Consider the following 17,788-nt stretch of genomic DNA (forward strand, 5'->3'; position numbering starts at 1 on the left):
AATTCGAAGGCTTATAAACGTGGTTATTGCTTCCATTTTTTTAGACTGGTTTCCCAAAATAACCATGTTTCTTGGAGTTGCCATTCCTCCTCCTCTCCCATCTCTCAGAATTTTAATGCTTCTTATGCGGTTTCTGTATTTTTTTAATCAAATACAGCATATTCTTCATTTTTCTGTCTATTAAGAGTTAGCACAATCTGCACTGAGTTTTGTATCATTTCTGTTCTCTCTGCTTGGACATCTTTCCAAACTCTCAATTTCTCCCACTATTTATAAGGAAGCTTTTTGTATGCCGTTAGAAAACTGCCATGTCTAAGCATAATGGGTTTATAAATACTATAATCAGACATGAAGCCATTACCCAGTTAGATATATTCAGTGCTTTGCCAAATCAGCTTCTTGTATTCTTACCTTTTTCACATATCATTGCTTTTCAAGTCATTTTATATCAGTTGTTTTCAACTTCATCCCCTGTTGTTAAATCAATTTTGATGTTTATTCATGTGGTACCCATCATATCTGTTCTTTCTTCAACTTACTTGTATTTTGTTCATCTGCCAACTTGATCAGGGTATTAGAATTGACCTTTATTTCTTAGCAACCCATCTGCCTAGCAGGTGGGTGTTTGTTAGTGACACAGAATTGATTCAGTGTAATGCAATGCAGTTGGGTTTTATTTAAGCAGTATATTTAACATTATATCCCTGGTAAAAAATTGCAGCGTGGACAAGTTAGAGAATGTCACATTATCCCACAGTGGCAGGGATGGGTTAATTTTCTCCTTGCTTCTTTAGTTAACTGAGACTTTATCTGGCTTAGCATTAAATGGCCTCAGAAACCTGCAGACCTGCTTTGTCTTTGCAGTCTGGAATGTAAAACAGACAGAATCTCCCTGATCAGATCACTGTTAAGAAAAGTCATTTATTTGGCCTAACAACTTTGACCGTATCCTGTTAAGCCAAGCGATTATTTATTTTCACTGGTTTATGGGATTTTGTAAAGGGGAGCCTCCTTTTTTATTTATTTATTTGTTTATTTTTATTTTTTTGTGTGTGTGCTTGCAGTTTTTCTTATGTGTACATTTTACAATTCATTACACCAGCTGTACAAGTTAATCATCTTTGGTGTTACTGCAGTATTATCTGAATGTGCTTGTGTATGCTAAGTAGTTGGTGCTAGCTTTGATTAGAGGTAGAAATTATGCCTATGGGTTGTGACCTGTTTGAAGGATGTGACTGGTTTGCTCATGTTCTTAACAGTAAATGCATCAATAAATGAATGTTAAAGTTTCATTAATTTGCGTGGTTCTACAAAGATGCATGATACTTTACAGAGTACATTGTAACTCTCAAGATCAAGCACCTTAGGTTGAAATATTAGTGGCACTCAGGAAATAAATTATATCCTGCTAGGGAACCAATTATCCTTTGGTTATAGATACATTCTTTTGAATGTGAGCACAACGCACCTGGATGAATTGACTTCCAGAGATACTCAAAGTGGATAAAAGATAAAACTGTTTAAATTTTAATGGTAATTTTGTACAAGTTCTGTTCTCATTATTCTTTATGAACTCTATATACTTAGGCATTTCTACCTATCTCTTTTCAGTGTTTCTGTATGTTTATGTATTTTTAATGTCTTCTGGTAAGAATGTTTCAACCAATCTGCTTCATCATCACCTGCTATGAGAAGAGATACGTGCTTGACTGAATTTGAAATAGAGTTCAGCCAAATTTAAATTATTTTAAGAGTCTACAACACACAGCCATCAAGTTCAAAGACAGAATTTCAGATCTGTAGCAGGTATTAACTTTCAAGCTGACATTTCTTTTCTCTAGAAGTGATTGCATCTGCAGATTCTGCATAAGTGGTACACTGAGTAAAGTGAAAGTTTAATTATAAAGGGAAACGTAATTGAATATTTCTGTTTGATTAATAATAGAGAAGCAGGAACATCATGTTTGATTTTAGGCATAAGTCATGTATGAGGTGTTGAAATATTGCTGTTGGTGAGTGAAACCAGCTAGAATGCTAAGGTGTGCTTTCCTTACTGTGTCACTGTGTTTCTGGTGACTGAGTATGTGTTGTGACCTTGCAGTTTGAGTTCCCCTCTATGGGGTTTAAAAGCACAGACAAGAGTCAAGGTGAAGGTCACAAGGCTTTTTACTGCAAACTGCAAGTTGGCTGTCAATCTATTTATTACCTTCAGTGTAGTGAAGGGAGTACTGTCTTCTAAATAGCAATCCAACAGCTCTGTTTAACTAAGTGAAAAAATATGGAGAGGGGGAAAAGGCCAAGTGTTGTCCTTTTTGCAGGCTGCCCAAGAAATAACACACCCAGCAATTTCAGAATCACTGGCACCCAGTTAACATCTTAAATAAAAGAATGTGAATCCCACATAACTGCAGAGCTCGGTAATATCACTCTGTGTGGAAACACAATGAAGAAACAAGATGCGCAGTATTCTGATTTCTTTAAATACATAGAATATTTCACTTCCTTATTTTGGTTAAAATTGAAGACACTTAAAACATGTTTTTCAGTATTCTTGGTCTTGATGGATGTGGAATGTTGAGCTTGTGTCTAGTACTCGACACAGTCTTTTTGATTGATTGATAGATTGATTTTACCTAGGGGATGGTGGAGGGCTGTTGGTTCTTGTTTGTTTTGACTCATTACAAAAATCAGGGGGATCCAGTTTTCAACACTAAAAGATATGGATGCCCAGCAGAGAATTTGTTTTGGTTTTTCAGTAACATTATTTAGCTTCATTGGCTGATACTTGTAAATGGCTACAAATGTCCCGCCTTTTTCTATTCTATTTCTGGTAACAGCAAGGTTTAGTAGAGCACTAGCACTGCTTGAGGTTCTGATACAGGCTGCCCAGGTGATGTTACTTTGAATCTGCACCTTAGGAGACTTGTACTTTCTTACAGAGCTATGCTACATCTAACTGGTGTATCTAACCCATATGTTTTTGCTATGGAAATTGAAACAGAAGCTTCTGAAATGAATGCCAGTACAGCATGGGAAAGGGGAGAATGTGCTGAACTGTAATGTATGTAATGGCATACAGACTTTGTTACATTAGCATTCTCTACATTTAAGATAGAGCATATTTTTATACGTGCGTGAGTTGTCTCCAAACACAGTTCAAAAGCCCACTCTTAAACTTAGCAGCAAACATTTCAAATAAATTGAATTAGTGTCTTCCAGTAGAAGGTCACACACAAGTTGCTGTGAGATTTCCAGAGATGTCGGCTTTGTTTTGCAAGCAGACTTTTTGCTATCCTCTGTATGAAACAATGCTGCATGGGATGCATTTCAGAGAGAGCTTTTTTTTGCTGACAGCATCACTTGCTGGTAGCCAGGTTCTCCCCTTTCCTACAGGGCTGGCCTTGGCAGAACAGAGGGATAGCTGCCCTCCCCCTGTGGCATCCTGCTCATTACTCATGTCGGAATGACCCTAAAACAGTGTCTGCTCATTCCAGGGGATGCCTGAGGCTTAGCAGCTCTTCTGTATGTTTCTATTCAGTCTTCGGTATCAACACTTCTTTTTTTTTTGTTTTGCAGAATAACAGGCCCATCTTTTACCTACTTTCCTAACAACCTTCAACAGTAACTCTAATTTTAGCAGGTAGCATTGTGTATATGGAGCAACATAGGAAAAAGGGCATTAGGAAGTCCAGTTTGTGACCCATGAGTATGCAAAGATATGGTTTTCAATGAAAAGTATTTTCATTCTTTACTTTCCTTACAGTGAACTGGAGATGCCATATCTTCAATTGCTATTTACTGCTGCATTGGGTTAAAGGAACTAGAAGCTAGTATTGCAACTGCTGTCCCACCCCCCCAATAAAAAGACATACAGTTTGATCTAATTTCATTTTTCCTCAGCAGAAGTGCATGCAAATAAAAGGGCAACAGTTAAAGAAAAAACAAAAACAAAAACAAAGACAAAAAACTAAAAAAACTTTGAAATTTCTGTTAAATTTATCTTGGCCTCTTGAGTTAATAAGAAGTTCACAAGAAAGTTTAAATGGGTGCTCACTGACCATACTGAATTTCTGCTTTAAAGCAATGAGTTTAATTTTCTTCTCTTCTTCTGTTGGAGGTCTCGACTTTGTAGCCTGTATGGGACTTGTGATTCCAAAGGAAAGAATTAATAGAATGAGAACTAAAGAAAAAAAGACGTTAAATAGACAAGATGGAAAACCAGATTTCCTCAAAGTAAGATTATGGGAGGTATTGAGAAGTTTATAGTCAGTCTGATTGCCCAGTATCTCACAGTGTTCTTGTAATAGAAGTAAAATGAAAGGCTGAAAATTGATAATTAAAATTTTTTTTAAAAAGAAAGCATTGATTTGCTCTTCTCTAACTTACAGTCAGACAAGCAAATTATGGTGAGCCAAGAGTGTTTCTTTGTGTGAAAATAGGTGTAGATGAGATAGTATAGTATTAATTAGAGCATTTGGAAAATAACAGAAAATCAATCAGGAAATTCTGAATAATCAACTAATCCAAAGATTTTTCCCTTCTTTAAAATTGCTAAACTGAGTTGAGTTGCTGGGATTTGATCTTATTGATGAGTCTAATTCAATGGGAAAATTGTATAGAGATCAGTTGTGTTTTCATCTGGGTGATCTTATAACCCTGGAGATTCATGACCCTTTTTCTAATAGGAAATTCCACTTGGTGTTAGAAATCAGGGGACTTCTGATAAAAAAGTGGAAAATTTTCATCCCTGCCCTCGCTGCCTTAGCTTGAATTTAAGTCATCTCATAATTACTATATTTGACAAAAATTTCCAAGTGTTGAATGATTTTGGTGATAAGGTGGTAAGCCCTCCTGTCAGGGCTTTTGTCAGCTTTGGATCAGTAAGTGAAAACGAGGAATTAAAGTTTTTTCCTCCCTTCAAACACAGATCGTTATTTCTTTGTCAGATGCCCCAATTAAGCAATCCTTTTTGGAGAGCTAAATGTGGAGTTATAAAGATATCTACAAATACTATTTTCCTTCTCGTGTAGTAATGGCAATTAAATGTTATCGAGTAGAATGATAATGAGTGATTAAAAAGGGGCATCATTTAGATTTTATGAGTTCTAGCTGCAAATTGTGAACTGACAGTAGTATTAGGAAAGTTTTGAGGAAGGGCTTTTTCTTCAGAGGACTTCTAGGAGTATATTTGCTTTATTTTATTGACTCCCTAAACCAGATAGGACTCTGTGTTGTAACTCTGAGCAAAGAAGAAAGATGAGTTGACTTTAGATTATGACAGTGACTAAATGGATTTTTTTAGAGATGTTCAAAATCATACAGAAATGGTGATAGTGATGTGTTAATCACTGAATAATGACTCAATTAGTATGAGAATATATTATTATAATAGATACTTTCAGCCTTAAAGAGTAGAAAAGTATAACATTATCCTCATATATACCTTTTTCAGTTTTATGTATTGCCTGCGATAAAGCATGTTGTCTTACTCCTTTTTAGTATGTCCAGCTATCGCAAATAATCTGTTTGTACCTTTCATCTTCTAATCCTTAAATGAGAGTCACACTCCTAACTAAAATCACTGATGATGGCTTTTATGAATTGAAGAAGGCACAGCTCTGAAAATGGCATAGCAATTTAAAAAGTAATCTCTTGGGGAAAAAAAACATACTCAAAGTAGCCAGTGTTTATTTCCTATTCTGTGTACCTTGGTAATCATGTTTATTCTCTGGTAATGCCAGCTAAATAATCAGAATTAATAGATGTTTTGCCCAGGGAAGCTGTGGATGCCCCATCCCTGGAGGTGCTCAAGGTCAGGTTGGATGGTGCCCTGGGCAGCCTGATTTCGTATGCGTGTCCCTGCTCACAGGAAGGAATTGGAACTGGGTGGGTTTTAAGGTCCCTTCCAACCCAAGCCAGTTTTTACTTCAGTCCCTGGTATATTGTTGGAAAGACTTGCGCAGGAAGTAATATTTATTTGTATTTGTAAAGGAGTATATCTGGTTTGTACATAGTCATTCTGTACATTGGTATATGTATACCTGACACTGCCAGTGTTTTCAGGTACATGTGCTAGTTTTCCACCGTTCCTGTTGCAGACTAGAGTTAGACCATACCTGAGCCTAGATCCTTAGTTAAAAAGTTTCCCTTTTCTTGGAATTCATTATTTCATTTAAGATACTTTTAATTCACAACAAAGCCAAACATCCATCCTGGGCACAGATATCACAGTAATACTGTAAAACACTGAGTGGTGTTTGCATTTTTTTTTTTTTTTTTTTTGCATATTCCTTTCATCTTCTACAAAATGGAGTGTGTGCTACATTACTATGAATAATTTTCAGCAATTCCAAATTTTTCTCTTTGATTTCCTCAGATCATAAGGCTGTGCAGTGGCTGCTTTATATAATGGCCTATTTAATGAGTATGGTGTCATCAAAGTTGAAGCTTCAATTCCAGTTTTTCTGCTACCAGCAATGCTTCACTCTTAGAAGATGGAATATTATGTGTACATATATAGTATTGATTTTTTTTTCTTTTATATAAGTTCATGTCTTAATTTTCACATGTACCCAGAATCAAATGGAAACTTGTATAAAGGTATTACATCACTTCGGTGGAAGTAATATGACCATTTGGTGGCCGACTTTGTCTGAAGAAGGACTGCAGAATGAATATGTGGTTATTTGAGTATGTATATATATGTATGTAGAGATCCCTCTTCACTCCACATTGGCCTTTCTTTGAGAGGATCCATATGTGCAGTTTCTCTTTCCTCAGTGGAGAGATGAGTTTCTTGCTCTGCCCAGGGCAAACCTGGAATCTCATTTAGCTGGGCTCTGAGCTGTGGGGTGGCAGACATGTTTGGGTTGGAAGGGACCTTTAAAATAATCTAAGTTCTACACCTTTGTAAAATGTTTAAATACTCTTGAAATGAAATGAAGAAGAATGAGTTGGATGTACCTGTTTTCTTTATTTTTGAAGTTCGAAGGCCCTTCTAACTTGAAATCTTCTATCAAAGAAGGTCACTAGCAGACTAACTTTGCATGCTTCCTATATACTGAGAAAGAAGTGTTTTCTAAGAGAAGGAGCTCAATAGCATTTACATAGCTAGATCTTTGGTGTTAGGTATTACTGGCCCCATCTGAACAAAAAAGGAAAGTGAGAGAGATGTCTAACCACGGAAAACAGCTTTGCACTCAACTCAAGATACCTGCCTGAGATTGCATCTAACAGGAAAAAGTGTCATACAACTTGGAATCTGGTGTTGTTTGCTGTTGTGGGTAGTGACAACTGACTACCATGAAGTTAGTCAGCGTGGGAGCATGATGCACTGTGTTGTAAATCTTTGATGCACGTTATCAGATCAGGGCTTTAATGAAATACATGGAACTGATGTTTCTTGATGGAAATAGGGGAGCTATTGTGTTGACAGATGGAGAATTCTATAAATATCAACAAAATTATGAAATATTGAAAGATAAAGGAGGTCTATCAGCACAACAGAATTAATTCTCAGGGGAGCTACTTTAGCATAAGCAACACCATCTGTGAAATTAGTTGTGCTGAAATGTCTGTGAGCTGTAGTTTTGATATATTCTGTACCAACCAACACAGATGAATAAAACGCAGATAAGTTTTATGTTTTCCTGAATTCATTGAAGTTGCCTTTTTCTGTTTTGATGCGGTATTAGGTTGTTGCAATGCCCTTTTAATGCCTTAGGAGAAGCGCATGTCATACAGGAAGGAAACTGTTCTGTATTTTATCAGCTAGATTATCACAAGAGGATCCAAACCATGTTAAGGGAGATGTGTAGTGCTAATGAAGAAGTTAGCTTCAGAGATTGTGGTTGGAAACAGCATTATCAGTAGCCATTGCTGTATACACCATTAGTGGTGCTCTCATCTTATGGGAGTTCAATTAAATCATCTAGCTAGATCTTTTATCATTGGAATGTGGAACTTGCTGCCTCTGCACTGAAAAAGGGACAAGCAGTCTCATGGAAAGCAAGCTTCATTGTTTTTTGTTGTTGTTGTTTTTGTTGTTGTTTTGTTTGTTTTTTAATGTAGATTTTCTAAGACTAAAAGAAAACAGTTTGCTCAACTCAGGTCATTGTTTAAAAGGTGCTGAGGCACAACTGCCTATGATTAGAAACATGATTGCAAGTGCATAATTGAAGCCACAACCTGCACTTTTTAATAATATTATAGTATTATGTAATCCTGTAATTGAAAGCTTCATCACAGAGTAAATGGCCAGAGACAGGTCTGTGTATTTTTCAATCACTTTAACCCTCCTAGCTCATGATTCTCTTGAGGCTCATTGTATGTAAGGCTATCTTTCGTTTGCTTTGGCTGTATCAAAGAAAAATTGGCTCACTGTCTCTTCTCTGACTGGACCAACAGGTCAGTCAGCAAAGCTGATAAATCTGCTGGCATTTGCGTTCCTCAACAGCATTGACATGTCAAATAAGAATGAGAGATGGCAGTTACTTTGGTACAGATGGATTGAAAGATCTTATAATGTATGTACAAAGAGCTGAAATGCCTTGAAATATCTTGCAAAGAGAAATGTGCCATTGTCCCAGAGAAGTGTTTCAAATGCATCTTTGCAAAGTTGTCTTTGTTGCATGTTATGCTTTAAGCTGAGCTATGATCTCCTGCCCATTTGTTACTCAATTTTTGTGTTCTGTTTAAGTAAAGACAGGGCTTTTCAGGTAATTGAACATGAATTAGCATGCAGTCTTAGGCAATAAAATAATGTTTCTATGAAGGCAGTCAACTACCTGTGCAAATTTAACCTTTAAAAATTATATTTATCGTCTGCAAATACAGCACCAGATTAAAGCTGTTTGGTGTGAGGTATTCGTCACTTTGTTATAACAGCTTTGAGATCACCATGAAGTTGTCTCTTATCCTATAAGAGTAGCTTTTGCATCATGACCTTTTAATCACTTCATCCTGAAAAGGCCCTTTTCTGCTACAATAATCTACTTCATGTTATCTTTGTCAAAAGAACTGTAATACCATAAAAAGGCCACAGCAAAGGCTAATGTAGAAATATGGCAACATAAAGACAAAATTAGTGAAGATAGGCCTAGTAGACTGTGAGAAGCATCGTGGCTTGTTGTTGGGAAGTACTGCAGTGGAGAACTAGCTGTGAGCTCAATTGTTGGAAACTGCATAGGGAAGTGGTATTTTCCTAGTTTTGTACCAAAGTAGTGTAACAGAAGGAGAACAATATAAACCAGCTGGCAGGAGACAACTGCACCAAAGTAATCACAAAGATAACGGAGATGAATAGGGCATGACCTTTAAAACTAAAGATGAAATTTAGCCCTAATTATACTAATGGAACTTACTCTTTTAGACAGTATTTTCTTTTCATATTGTCTTAATCCATGTAGCCTATTGAATTTACTGGATTTCTACACTTATAGGCCATTTATCCTATTCCTTATAACTTCATGATTTCATAGGGACTCTTCATCTCCCTGTGTCATTTGTGAGCTAACAGTATCTGCTGCCTTACTGCTGCCATAGTGTGTCAGGCTTAGAAGGAAAAATTAGATAGCGACTGTAATCTTTTCTTCCAAATTATCCCAGTGAATGCCTTGATCTCCCTTTGCATCCCCATTATCTGTTAGCATCTTCAGCTCAGTTCTGTGATCAGAAACTAGACATGATATCTTACATGTCATACGACTTCAGACTTTTTTCTTCCTTTTTTTTACTTATTTCTTTGCATGTATTTCACTTGAATCAGCTTGTGCACATTTCTGTAAATATCGCTACACGCAGGAATGTGTGTCTTCAAAACAAGATTTTTTTTTTTTTTTTTTTTTGTTGACCTTCTCTAATTTCCTTTTTCTCATTCTGTTTGAATAAATGCAATATGTGAGAAAGATATTATCTCAGAGAACTGCGAAGAAAACCAAATCTTGGCTCATTTCTCTCTTCTGAAAGAGTACACTAAATTAAACCTTCACAAACACTCTAAGGAGGCTTGATGCAGTTCTTCTTTCAACAGCCAGTGATGTGTAAATATAATATAAATTTCTTCTGAGAGATGCTTTTCACATGGGACTCAGATTGTTCTGGAAGGATCTTGTAGAAGGATCATGCTGTTTGAATTATTGGGAAATACTAAAGCATTTAAATATGTATCTTTCTTAGACAGAATTAGGATCTTCAGCTCCACTGACCAGAATTGAGCACTGTCACCAGCCTCATATTTCTGTGGAGACAAATTTGTGGATGCATTGTCAGAAGTGTGTTTTTCCTTATGCAAGTTTGTAACAAAATATGCATGCATGCTATGAAGCTTCCTATAAGGCAGTTTAACAAATGAAAGATCTCTATGAAATATTTGTGAAGTGAAATTTTTAATCATACTGAATTTGAATATGATGCTGCATAAGAATAATGTGTGTACATGTGTATTAACATAAAAGACACGTTATGCTTGAGGCTCACTGGCTTTGCTGTCATGTAGCAATGATTTCAGTGAAGTTACATCTGTTTTTTAATGCTGTAGATGATTAAGGCAGGAAAGATTCATATAAATTTTTGCTGTAAGTTATTTCTTAAAAGACTCAGGAAACATTTTGCATGATAGTGTAACTAATGGAATTTCAAATGGCAGAGATATGTGAGGCTTTCCAAAGTAGTGTTGCAAAACGTTATTTTTTTGAGTAATTCACTCATCTAAAATTATATATTGAAAAGTGATTGAATTGCATATCCAAATACAGGGTGGGCTGTTTTAACTCTTGATTTATCAGAAGTTGTTTCTGCAGTTATTTTCAACTGCAGTTTGTATCATATTAATGTTCGTTAAATGAACTGAGTTTAACTGACTGTGATGTAATTAACATTTTGTAGTAGATGTCTTTTTCTTGAGATAATTAATCTTATTGAAAAGTTATATCTGCAATGGCTGAAGCTATAGCAAATTTTTAGAGGGGTCTTTTTTTTTGCGTAAAGATGATAAATTACATGTCTGGAAATGTCTCTTAAATTTATATCAGTTTGGCAGCAAATAGTTGCTGCAGCTGGTAATATTTCATACCCCCAAAGTATTAATACTAACGATAAATTATTACCAGTGATTTGCAGTGGTTCTTATCAATCATGACAAGTAATTTATGTAGATTGAAACAAATAAATATGACACTTTCAATAGTTATAAATTTGTCATTTAACTTCAGTGCTGCAAATTCATCAAGCTAGCTGAGATTAACTCCTTGCAATTAGATGCGGAGCTTTCAGAAACAAGATATTCCACCTATTAATCCAGAAAACACCTTAAAAAAAAGTAGAAATAGACATGTAGACATCAATATTAGCCAGACTTTTAATCCTGATCAATTATTTTCTGGAACTGAGTGGGAGCAATTGGATTCAAAGAGGTGTAGAAATTCTTCTTCTCAGTATTACAGACACTGTTGTTGGTTATTTCTCAGGGCTTGCTCTGAAACCCATTGAAGAACCTGTTGGGAATCTCTGTTTGTCTGTCATAATGATCAGATCCTGAAGAATCATAAGCTGCATTTCATGTGTAGGAGGTCAGGGTTGATGATCATAGCAAGAGTTTCCAGGTGTATGAGCTATGAAGCAATGTATCATCAACTGGAGCTCATGATTAAGGCATGCTGAAAGGATTTGCTGGATTGTGGTGCAAATCCACAGTTCATGAAGGAATTAAATTCTTGCCTTTGCCTGTCCCAGACACAATCCAGATGAAATCAGTCATCAACTAGTCTGATTAAATTTGTGTTTAAGTGCTTGCTGAATCTAAAACTATGCAAATATCAACCAGATGCTTCATCTGCCAAGAACAGAATATACCATTTTATTCAGTCCCAATGTGAACTATATCTGGAGTACACTCATGTAAGTGTTCAGCTTTAGTAACAAAAGTTGCAGTCTGAGGTTCCACTGTAATTGTTGCCAGGCCTGGAAACCAACACTATTCCCTTTGTTAACCTGCATTATTATAAAAAATAAATTAAAAAAGTGTTGTTCTGTTACTGATACGGTGTTTTACTCAAACTCTTCATTTGTGATGGAAAAGTTAGCTCCCATTGGTTTTGTGCATCTGCACTTCAAAATTGATACTGCAGAGCTTTACTTGTTTTGCACTCAGGCAGCCAATTACATGAAACCCAAACTTGGCCTTACCAACCATTGTCATCTCAGCTTCTGTACTAGCAGCTCATTTGCTGGAGAACACATGGAGTCATACTGGGCAAACTAATGGAGAACATGAAAGCTAAATGCAGTTTTAAAGGAAAGTGGATTTCACCTAATAATATTATTGATAAAGTTATTATTTAACACATCACCATGTTTCTCTCATATTCTTTCTTTGCTTCTTGTACTTGCTGCTATTCCTCAAGCTGTGTACAACAGCATCTGCTCCTTTGTCTGGCACCCACCAAGGCAATTCAAATTCATGCCAACCCATTCCTCTGTTGTATTATATATCATCTTAAAAACTGAGAAATGCCATAGGTGAATGAAGAATTGAGAGCATTGCAAGATGTATTTCTGTTTGTTTCACTGGTTTGGCGTGTCCTCGCCACATGATTTCTTGATTCACAGATGTCTTATGGTATGTTCTTAAAAGGTTATTAACTAAGAAATACTACTGTTAGTTATAGATAAGTTTTGTTGCTGCTGTCATCATTGTTTTTCACCTGGGATCAGGAACGTTTATTTTTCAGTAACGCTGTTGTTATAGATAGCCTGAAAAGGTGAGACAGGGTCTGTGAGAAGAGATAGTATCTTTTATGAGACCAATTGATGTAAGCAGAAAAATAGAAAAGCTTTCAGGTACAAAAAATTTCTCACATTGGAATCTGACAACTCTGAACTGCTTAATAACTGCCTTCTCTGCTTGCAAAGAAAGAAAAGCAGTTTCTTCTTTCTCTTTCTGTGAATAGTTTTATCTGGGAGTCATGCAAGATATTGGAGCAGTTAAACTATATGTGTATCTTGCCATGAGTGTGTTGCACATTGTTCTGCATCTTGCTGGGCTATATATTGAGCTTTATGACAATATTTAATTTCTAGACACCTTAGAAGGACAGGGGACGTTCCTTGAATGATAGAAAATAAAGGGCATATAAAACGTAGAACAATACGTCATCTAAAAGTTGACATCTTGATCGATATGTGTAGATTTTTCTTGTTCTTCTTCGATATGTTCTTACTGTTGGCTGTTAGCTGAATAATAGATTGTTACTTCAATATATTTTGACTGGAACCATTTGTCTTGAAGGCATATTTCACCTTTTTCTTTCAGATACTTTATAATATAGTTCTGTAACTTGTGGCTTTTTTTTCCTACCCAAATACAGATAAATTTTTTAGTGTGGGGGAGCATCACTTGAATTCCTACCTTCATTTGATGATAAACTGAATTCAGAAGAAATCATAGAATGGCTTGGGTTGGAAGGGATCTCAAAGATCATCTAGTTTTAACCCCCATGCTCTGGGCAGAGTTGATATCACCAAATCATCACATCCCCAACCTGGCTGTGAGTGCTTCCAGGTTTCGCTCATCCACAACTTCTTTGGGCAGCCTGTGTCAGTGTCTCACCACCCTCCCAGTGAAAAATTTCCCCTGAAACCTAATGTAAATCTCCCCTTCTAGTTTAAAACCATTAACCTTGTCACTATCTACACATCTAAAAACTATGATTTCTCTATCACTTATAAGCTTGTTTTAGTACTGGAAGGCTGCTATCAGGTCTCCCCTGAGCCTTAATAGTAAATGTATGTATGTGGTATTTATCTGCTATGTTCTATGACAAAAGTTTTGGTGAAGGGAGATATTTCCTGTCAGTCTTATCTAAAAATCTGTTGTCACCATTCATAATAGGCCTGAACTCTACCAATGCATAACAGCCACGGAGGCAAGGACCCTTACAGTATTCTGCCTTAATGTGTACTGTTATATCATTAAATCCTACCAGGCTCTTTTCTTTCTTTCATTTTCCTTCACTGATATATCAGTGCAGAAATAACTGTGATGCATTTAGGCATAATTTTATTAGTACACATCGCACACACAAAAAAGGAGCTGTGAGGTAGAATCCCTGAAGTCTGTTTGCGTCTCTTCCAATGAGAATGTGGCTGGTGGTACTGGGGAACATCTGATCCTGGTACTTTGAGGATCACTGATAAATCCCTTTGGTTAGTGCCAGTTGTGGTGCCAGATATGATGTGTTAGGGAGCAGAAGACACAGTCCCAGCAGCTCGTACAGCTCTGTGCAAGCTGGCTTTAACAAAATAGTGGAGGTCCTAAGAGTGATACTGCTAGCTGGAGATAAGCCTGCTAGAGCCTCCCAGCAGTGCAGTGCTTATCTTATTTGCCAGTCTTAAAATAAATAAAATTTCACACACGATTTTATTTTTAATTTAGATTATGATTATGATTTGGTTTATGGCTGCTGCAAGCAGGAATTTGGAAACTTTCTGATACTTCTTACTTATAGCAAATATGAGTAGTTCAGGGAAAACATCAGCATCCCTTCTGAAAGTGACTTCGTTATAATGATTTCCTTATGTTGTGGACTTCTTTTAAAGCATCAATACTTCTAATGCCAAAGACATTAATATCTCTGCATTAACATTTAGATAGAAATTTCATTAGAAGGGGAGAGTTTCAAATGAAATATGAGGAGTCCTTCTTGCTGTTATAGCATATTTCTATTAAAGAAATGACTTGTTAGTTTAGCTTTTTTGTTGTTGAAAAAAATCTGTGCAGTAACGTAGTTTGAAAATACTCCGTTACAAACTGTTCTCAAATCTCCTGCCATCTCCTGATATACTTCTCCTTTTCCTGGAAAGATGGAAGACCAATTCCTCATCGCTCCAACTATCTGTATGAAACTGTCCCCAGCTGAGTGCAGGTGCCCCTTTTTGGGTAACATTTTGCAGTACGTGCCCTGAGCAGAAACCATAATAATGATTTAACTGTTTATGTCTCTTCTATCTGCTTACTGTAAGCAATATATGATGCAAGCAGGCGGTCTATTATGTATATAAGTAGAAGTCCCAAAGATGTCTATTACTGACTAGATCTGTATAACAAAGTATTATTTGACTGGAGTGAAAGCACACAATAATTTGCTTTGATTTAGTAGGCTTTAACCCTTTGGCTTGATGGCTGGTCACATCACATGATGTTCTATACTGTTTCTCTGCATAGATCTTCTGGCTCCACGTACTTCAGCTGTTATATTTTTCACTTAAATGGCAATCTTTTTTTGTTTTAGTTCAACAAAATGGAGACAGCAGCATAAGAATATGTATTAACTCTGTTTTTCTATCCCATCCAGAGAATACTTGTTTCCTGGGATCATTGTAGTAGTCATCCTTAGGTTGAATATTTGTGTTTGTAATCTCTATGTTTTCTTTTCTGTCACAGGTTTTTCATTATTCTTATACAGCTTCATATGTGATACACAACATACACACACGGTAGGTCACACTGTTCTTTCAATTTGATGTCATTGTCACCAAATCTGTAAATAAAGCAATGCCAGAATATTCAAGTGAAAAATCTTTATTTTCTTTTCAAGGGAAGTTTGGGAGTTAAACCCTCCAGAAGTAGAGGATTCAGTATTACAGTATGCAGCATGGGGTGTCCAAGGACAGCAACTGGTAAGCAGTCATTCAAAATGCTATGAAAAGCAATTTGATAATTTATTTACTCTAAACAAAAGTAAAAACAAAAATTAAAAGCCTGAAGGTAAGTTATGTTACATGGCTTTTACCTGGAAGTTGCGTTACCTGGATGCTGAATGTTGGTATCTTCGTGTTCCAGATCTTAGGTGATGTTTTTATTGTCATAACAAGTATGTGTGTCTGACTTTTTTTCTTTGTTTCTTAGTTGTTTTCTTCTTGTTGTTGTAGTATGAACTTCTTTTTTTCCTAATAAGCAAAGTCTTTAATTTTGTTTTTATTGAAAGAGTCACACCTTCATCTAAGTATATGCCCGAGTAGTTCTTGTGATAGCCATGTTTATGGCCATGCCTATGAAAACAGAAAAATTGAAAGTTTTTAAGCACACAGTCAATGAAAGCTGTGTACAATAGCAAGAAGCTTAACACTCGAAAGTGGATGTGATAAATCCAATCAATTACTTTCATTCCTGCCAAGGTAGTTTGCTGTATTGTAATGTGTAAGGTAATCTGCTGCATTGAATTCATAGTAGTAAAAACAAAATGAAATGTTTTATATACTATTTTCCATCAAAAGTTTGATCATATTTTATGAATATAAGTCACCCTTTATGACCAGCCTCAATATGAGAAGGAAAAAATTGTGATTCTTGGAACAACGTTGATTTTAAACTGATCTGGGTTGGTAGATGAAGAGGAGAGAAAGACTTATAAAGGCCTCTAAGCTTCTACTCTCTGAAATAGGGCATTCACATATCTTTGAAGTAACGATCTAATAATCTAATTAATGATAACAGGCATGATCCTAGAGTCTCTTTGAGTGTATGACTTGTTTATGTAGATAGGTTATAAGTTTCAGAGTCTTGCTTATCCATCAGGGTGGTGGGAACATAAAAAATGGTTCTGGTTGGAATGCACTGTATCATGTAAGTGGAGTCAAGAAGGAAAAAAAATGGAGTGTTTGGTATGTTTCAATAATTGACCACATTAATTTATCGGTAATGAGAGTGTGGTGACGGAATTGATGGTGACAAATATGTAAGTTATTTATGAGGGGGTTTATGGAATGCCGTGGGTGTGCAGGTTGTAACAAAAAGGTGACTCATTTGCAAAGCAGAGCAGAATTAAAAACCATTTTAAATTAATTGCCAACTTTTTCTGTGCTGTTCTTCTAATCTGAAGTGCAACTAAAAATACGTACAGTGATTTCTGGATGTGAATTTTTTGTTTTCCTGAGATTTGTCCTATGGACTGAGACAGACTTAACTATCAAAAGCTTCAGAAAAAAAACAACAAATCAGAATAATGCTGTATCTGTTTTACCTGGATTGTCATACTTGAAATAGGTATGAATAATTTTACATACCAGCAGAGGTTGTATCCTATTAAGTCTCAGAACTCCAAGAAAACAAATAAAATAGTAACCAGTCTTTTTTTAGGTCCCATCTTAATCATGGAAAATTGAAAGTTAGCATAACATATACTTGGATAAAGATAATGTTAATTAACATTTTAGTGTCCCTACTAAAGTTAATGTCATGCTTTAAATATCCTCCACTGCAGCCTTTATGGTGCCATATGGTCTGAAGAATTGAGAATTGATATCTTTGATTAAAACACAAAATCTATGCGCTCTGAATGATGCCAGGTATTGCCACAGAGATGTAAACCTGCAATGGTAGCATACCTAGGGAGATCACTTTGATGAGAATCTATCATAAGAGTGTTCTCTTGAAGCTCTTTCTATGGCAAAAGGAGGTTTCTAAATGATAGACGTGCATTGCCAAATTACCCTTGAACTTCAGCATTCTTGTAGAGGTTGACCTCTGAAATGAAAAAGAATAGGACCCTGTTTGCACTAACTTGGTGCTGTGACTGGTTGAAAGAGCCTTGATTAAGTAGTTTGGGATAACACATGCACTTGAATCAACTGTTTCTTGCTCTTTAACTAGAGCAGTGGATTCTGTAAAGATGGAAAGTGCAGAGAGATATCTGCTGTTTGAGTCATGACATTTTGGTGTAAAATGGAAAGTGTTTGCCTTTTGGGAGAACAAACTTTTTATCTAATGAGTTAATGTATTTTAATGTCACAT

At 36.1% G+C, this 17,788-nt stretch overlaps 1 protein-coding gene across 2 annotated transcripts in view; it reads left to right on the top strand.

Annotated features, from left to right (window-relative positions):
• The window catches only part of DPP10 (dipeptidyl peptidase like 10), a 279,753-nt gene that overhangs the window by 226,538 nt on the left and 35,427 nt on the right, over nucleotides 1–17,788 (top strand). For both annotated transcript variants that reach the window (XM_072341152.1, XM_072341151.1), the window contains exons 6-7: nucleotides 15,440–15,492; nucleotides 15,594–15,675. In XM_072341152.1, the coding sequence (XP_072197253.1) occupies nucleotides 15,440–15,492; nucleotides 15,594–15,675 (135 nt within the window). The remainder of the gene's footprint in view (nucleotides 1–15,439; nucleotides 15,493–15,593; nucleotides 15,676–17,788) is intronic.

The sequence above is a fragment of the Excalfactoria chinensis genome, chromosome 7, assembly GCF_039878825.1.
Source record: "Excalfactoria chinensis isolate bCotChi1 chromosome 7, bCotChi1.hap2, whole genome shotgun sequence".
Classification (NCBI taxonomy): Eukaryota; Metazoa; Chordata; class Aves; order Galliformes; family Phasianidae; genus Excalfactoria; species Excalfactoria chinensis.